The sequence below is a fragment of the Leishmania braziliensis genome, chromosome 33 (assembly GCF_000002845.2).
Source record: "Leishmania braziliensis MHOM/BR/75/M2904 complete genome, chromosome 33".
Taxonomy (NCBI): Eukaryota; Euglenozoa; class Kinetoplastea; order Trypanosomatida; family Trypanosomatidae; genus Leishmania; species Leishmania braziliensis.
In genome coordinates this window covers 1473782-1480156 of record NC_009325.2, presented here as the reverse complement: position 1 = coordinate 1480156, position 6375 = coordinate 1473782, and the positions used below count along the sequence as shown (strand labels likewise).

The 6375-nt window shown below is 57.8% G+C and overlaps 1 protein-coding gene across 1 annotated transcript; it reads right to left on the bottom strand.

Annotated features, from left to right (window-relative positions):
- Positions 1-4913: 4913 nt before the first annotated feature.
- On the bottom strand, positions 4914-6098 carry LBRM_33_3550 (delta-12 fatty acid desaturase; the record flags this gene model as incomplete). Its single annotated transcript, XM_001568069.1, has 1 exon — positions 4914-6098. The coding sequence occupies one exon, from the start codon at positions 6096-6098 to the stop codon at positions 4914-4916; it is 1185 nt and encodes a 394-aa protein (XP_001568119.1).
- Between the last annotated feature and the right edge of the window lie 277 nt (positions 6099-6375).

Genomic DNA, 6375 nt, shown 5'->3' with positions numbered 1-6375 from the left:
GTCTGTGGGGGTGCAGGCGCACATGGTGTGGAGATTGAGGAGGCGAGAAATGCCCGGACAAGTCCATCAAGAAGAGCCCACAGGCACACGCCATGACATGCAGCTGGCAGAGTTGAGCTCGATCAAGTGAGGGACGGTGCCCTTCGTGGCGCTCGAGGATGAAAACCAATGGCGGTGCAGTTCGAAGAGCGCACGAGGCCGGCAAGGCCATGGCGCACACCGGCAGCAGCGCCCTCGTGCACAAAGGCGTCATCGCGACGCTCTTGTGCTCGACCCCTTCGCCGAGGGGGACCTTCTCCGCGCGCCGCATAGCGTCCCCAGAACTCCTCCGCGGAGTGGCGCGCAACCGAGGGCGAGCCGTGTTTGTTTCCCTGCAAGATAACGGGTGGAGAACGCATTCGACAGCCGGGAAGAACCGCATAGAGTAGGATAAGCAGCGTTGGCAAAGTTGCTCTTGTTCCAGTCGACAAACCATCGCGTACAGCATCACTGCTCCCAGCAGAGGAGGGAACACAGACGGCAACACACCGCCTAAATCTCCCGACAACACGGTTGGTGGGAGAGGAGAGAAAACTAGAGCACAGAAGAAAGAAGCGCACAGTGCCACGCGCTACCACAGTGGCGAACCGAGGAAAAAAAGCATCGCCATGCAACCAAGGCGGTTGGGCACAAGGCGGGCCGGAGCAGAAAGCACACGAGCGCACAAGTGGCCTTGTCAGAGCGAAAGAGAATAGGAAATCGAACGGAGGATCCACTGGCGGAGGGGGATAGAAAAACGCGGGAGGTCAAATCAGCAGAGACGAGAACGCGGCAGATGGGCATCCGGTTGGTGACGTGAGACCCCTCCAAGTGATACACGCGGTGTGTATGTGTGCGGGTAACTCCACCGCCGCGGTGACACGCCCACCGATGGTGCCACAGAAAAAGAGAAACGACAAGACGACGCGGGAGTCGGAAAGGGATCGAAGAACGAAAAAAAAAGAGAGGTGAATAGCAGTGCACGATCTATGTGTCTTTGCTGCGCAGCTCACGCAACGTACTCGCCACTAGTCCTTGCTCAGGGCAGAAACCCCTTACCAGGTCGGTCAAGAAGAGAGTGGGAGAACGTCACAAGGCAAACAACGGCACCGCAACGGTGAAGTGCATGATGCTGCATGGGGAGTGGCTGCGCTCCTCACCATAGGAAACGGGCAGGGGACGGGAAAAAACGCTTATAGGCGCCTATCGAGCCGCGCAGGACTGAGACAATGGCAGTTCGGGAAACTGAGAAGGCTCAGGGAGGCTGCCCCTCCACTCCCACTCCCCCTTTGTGGACGCTACGGCTTCGATCGCATGCGCGGCATCTGTGGGCGACGCAAGGCTGCCCCTCTTGCCGCAGCCTCGCAAGCTCACGATCGCTAGTGGCGGACATACCTCGAAGCACACGATAGTGCCGGCAGCACTACGGCTGGCCTTGAGGCTCTGGTGAGGCGGTGCTCGCGCTAGTGTGGCAAGATCGTGCAAAGTTGTGGGGTCGCCAAGGCCGAGAACCCTCAACAGGGGAGAGGCAATGCAATCTCCTCGACGGTGCGTACACGCGAGCACTGGAGACAGATCACCGGCAGGTTTGGCGCTCTAGGCACCCGTTGAGCTCGTCAGTGCTGTAAAAGCGCGTGCTCAGAGCTTTGCTTGTCTTCGAAGTCGGTGCCCCTTGCAGCGGCGCGAGACTGGGGAGATCTTTGCAGCCGCGTATGTGGATCGTCTCGAGGTGTGGGCACTGGCTGCGTGTATCCACGCGACGAGCTGAAGAGGCCCCCACCGTCGTCGCTCGAAGGTGCGGCGAGTCCCTCAGTGTGGAGAGGTCGTGCGGCAAGACGTCCCTCGAGGCTGCGCACGACGCTGCCCGCAGCGCGAATCACACGCAGCTGACGCGCATCTGCGTGCAGTGCCAAGGAGGTCACGCTTCCGCAGATTGAAAGGTCCGCACAAATTAGCGAGGGGCATGCGTCAAAGCTGGTCATTGGAGGAAGCTGTCGCAGGCAACAGAGAACTGGATGAGGTGCTGCGCGGCCGCAGAGTCGCGCATGCTGAGGGTAGCCTCTTCACCATCGCTGGCTGAGAGTTCGGTGACGGGTGGTGAAGGTTGGACCAGAGCGGCAGCTCGAGCAATGCAGTCCCCGAGGCGCAGCCCACAAGGATTGGAAACGTGATTCGAGAGCACTCACTGCAGCACCTCAAATGACCCACAAGCTGCAACCCCATTCGGCGAGCCGAGCAAAGAGCCTTTCAGCGCGATGTCGCCACCACAGCCACAGTCGGCCTGCTGCCCATTATGGCGATCACCGCAGTCGTCGTGGGGGAGATGTGCATCGCGCTACGGGGACCGTTTAGTCAAGTGCATCCACATGGACTTGACAGAACATCCGCTGACACGCACGTGACAACACGCAAGACAACGGCACCGCTGGTTTGGAAAGAAAAGGGCAGACCTAGTGAGCCCCCAACCGATACGCCCCGCACTGCGTGTATGGGTCTCGAGTTGCTGTTCTTTTCTATCTTCACATGTGCTGCAGTTTGCTAGAAGAAGAAGCGACCGCAAGCTGAGTCGCATCGCCTCTGCGGAATGGCAGCCGCTCTGGTGTGCACCCTCTCAGCGATGCGCCACGGCCCTTGCGCGAGTACGTCAGATCCGATGACTGCCAGCCGCGGCTCAGCGTTGTTGCCCTGCCTCCTGCCGCCCGATGTGGAAAAGAGGTCTCCATGAATTTTCCTTGGACGACCCAGGTCAGTACAGACGCTGGGTTGGCGTGCCTTCTCGAAAAGGTGGCGAAGGAGATATGTGTCGATGATAAGAGCAACTGTGTCTTGAAGCAGAGAGCCGAATGGGGGAGATGTCAAAAAACTGGTCGGTGGGTTGAAGGCTACGGCGATGCGTCACAAGATTAGCTGATTAGCATCAGCATGAGCGGGTAGGAGCGCGTACGGAGGAGAGGAAACCCGATGGAGTTGCTTGATTAGAGATGCTGAGAGACGTTGGTGGTACTCGCCACAAAGAAAGTTTGCACGATAGGGAAAAGTGTAGAGAAATAGAAAACCAACATCCGCACTCACTATGAAGCGTATCACTGCGACGGTCGTATTTTTTCTTCCCACTTGTACACTACACAAAGAAGAGACCTTGCCACGCAGCAGATTGGATTGACTGAAGAGAACCTCAGGTGAGTGCTCTACCGACGCAGGCACAGAGCATCCTGGCGTGTGGATACGCAGATGTGAAATAAGAGACGAAAAGGCCTTTCGTGTAACAGCGGGTACTCCCCCAACAACATACACTGTCAAGGCCGCCGCCTTCTTGTGTTCGTCACCTTCATCGCATTTGTCAGCGCATCTCGGTCAATGAGGTGGCGGGTGCCAGTGCCACATGGAGTACCACCTATTCATGTCATCTTCAAAGCGCTCCTGGATACATGGAAGGATGCGCCTCGTAAGCCTCCTGACGTTTGCCAGGAGGACATTTCCTCTACGAGAGGCGGCAATACTTTTTGATGAATTCGCAAACGCATCACGACCTTGGGGGATTCAGTACTGCATTATGTTCTTCGCAGCGCAGGCTAGAGCGCTGACAGCAGGCCGGAAAACAAGCGGATTACCCTCGTGATTCGCATGTGCACGAGCACTATAAAGCACCAACAGCTGGGAATATGGTAGCTGAAGTCGCTAGTGTACCCGGCGTTTCGGCAGGCGTAACTGACGAGCCTCTCGCTGCAACGACACCACAGAGCATGGGTCTTACAAGCTGGGAGGCGCCCACCTCTGTTCAACGTCCTTCTTCAGCCGGAAGCAGGTGAGCAAATCGACGCAGAGAAAGCCGGGGTATCTCTATCCCTACGGCACTGCACCTCAACCCTGGCCATTCAGGGAACGCGCCGTCCTGCCCTCGTTAACATGCTTTGCCATCAGCGCAGGAGTGACTCGGGTAGACCGCATGTCTTGACGCGACAGGCCCGCGCCCACAGCCCAGCCTGACAGCAGTTGTGGTGGAGTTAGTCGCACGGGTAACGGGGAGTAGTCTAGGCGTCTGCTGGGGGACACCCCCGCCAGGAAGTTGGGCAGCTGCAAGCCATGGCCTTCTACGACCCGACAACCCCGGCGTGCATGCCACGCTTGTCGCTCCGTTGCATCAAGCGATGGCATCCCCTAATCTCATGTGAATATGCTTGGCAGTGCTATCTTCTAGACTCTCCCGAACTATTAGGGCAGGTGCCATCGTGCCTCCACCATCGGCGCCCGCACCAGTCCACCTGCTCCGTTGCAGAGGGTGTCGCCCACGTGAAGGGTGGGGACTTCTTAGTATGGATATCTTTACGCCTTTCTGTCCACTTGTGCTCTGCAGACCTCTGGATACGTTCCGCGAATGCAGCACGCCACAGCAGCAGGGGATAAGCAGCGATGTGCGCATCCTTCGCTTCCCCCAGGGCCGTGTGCTTTGGCCATCCGCTGGATGGCTTGCGCACCGGCGCCACGGTGGGTGGGGCGTTGCCACGGTCGGTTTGGTAACGGGGAGGGGGAGGGGGCGCCACCCCTCTTCCCCCGAGGGGCAGGCGGAAAGGGTTATCGGATTCCGAAAAGGAGAAAAATAGATATGAATACGGAGGGCGCGAGGCCCAGGTAAAAATATAAAAGTGCATTATTATGCGCTAGGTCTCTTCACTCGCTACCCGTGCCGTCGGACCTCGTCTTTCCCGATTTCGGTGCGTTTTTCTTCTTTTGAGGGGTGGCCCTGTTGTTTGAGTGGACAACCGTGCATCATGCGGCCAGAAGCTAGAGAGACGTTCGCAGCGACAGGGGGTTTGAGAGTGCGACGAAAAGACCGAAGCAGTCTCCTTAACAACCTCGGGTGAGATGCCGACCGAAGGCTGCATCCGTCCTGCTAACTACGCGCGCTTCTTGTTGAAGCCGTAGAACAAGCTGACACCCTCAGACGGGACGACGTAGACGCACTCGGTCCAGGTCTTGTAGAGCGCCTGAAGCAAGGGGCGACTGTCTTCCACGTAGGCGTCGCCGAGGATGTCCTTGATATGATGTCGGGTAACCATAATAGCGTGGTAGAAAGGCATCTGGCTGAAGAGGTGGTGCACGACGTGGGAGTCGTTGATGTGGTGCAACCACTCGTTCAGAATGAAGCCGTAGTCGCGGTCCACCGCCGCGAGGGCGCCGCGCACAAACGTCCAGTGCTCGTGGTTGTAGTGCGGGATGCGGATGTCGGAGTGCTGCAGGTAGGTGATGTACACAAGCCAGAAGTTCGTCCAGAGGTAGGGCACGACGTACCAGCAAAAGACGTTGTAGGCGCCGTACTGGTAGGTGCAGAAGCCCAAAACGCTGAGTGTGGCAACGATGCCGATGTCAGAGATCACAATATCGTGCGCATCGTCTTTGCGAAAGAGCGGCGATGAAGGCTCAAAGTGATTGGTGCGGCGACCGTAATCCTGGCTCGCCACGTTGAAGAGCAGATACCCGGGCCAGCCGAAAACGAACATCACAAACATATTCCACAGCATCACCAGCGGCGTCTCGTCAATAAAGTCGATCACTTTGCTCTCCTTGCGCGGCACGAATACGGTATCCTTGGTGAGGTGGTTTGTGTGCTTGTGGTGGTTGCCATGGCTGATGCGCCAGCTGTGGTACGGGACGAGAATGGCCGAGTGGAGGACGAAACCAACTATGTTATTCAGTGAGCGATAGGGACTGAAGGCCTGGTGGCCGCACTCGTGGGCGATCACCCACAGGGCGGTGCTGTTGAGGCCCTGAACAAACCAAAACACGTTCCACGCAGCCAGCTTTGCGGCGCTGACCAGTGTCCAGCTGGCCCAGTCGGCGCCAGCGGCTTCGTACATACGGCTTTCAAAGCGGGTCAGCACCGGCACCACGGCACGATACATGATCAAGTACGTGACGAGCAGCTGGCAGATGTCGCGGAGAAGGTAGTACACGCTCCGCATCGTCGAGCGCTCGAAGTACTCGGGGGGGATTTGGTCCTGGATCTGCTTGATCGTGAGCTCCGCTGACGGCACCAGGACGTTGACGTCCTTGTGCAAGCCGGCTTTCAAGACAGACTTCATAGTGGCGGGTGGGGAGGCGTGGGAAAATAGGAAAGGGCGAAAGTGTCGTCAAAAGGCAAAGTTCTGCGCAGGTAGACAAAGCAGCGGCGGCTGTGGCGAGTGAAGCTGTGTGGTGCAGGAGAGAGAAAGTGTCGGATAGAGAGGATGAGAGATAGGCGGTGTGACGACGGGCAAAGAGGCCGACAGAGCGGCATCGTGATTGTCCCAAGCTACAGGAGGGTCTTTTCTCGTGTGCTACGATGTGTTTTGCTTTTCGCAGTTCAGCTGTGGGTTCCCT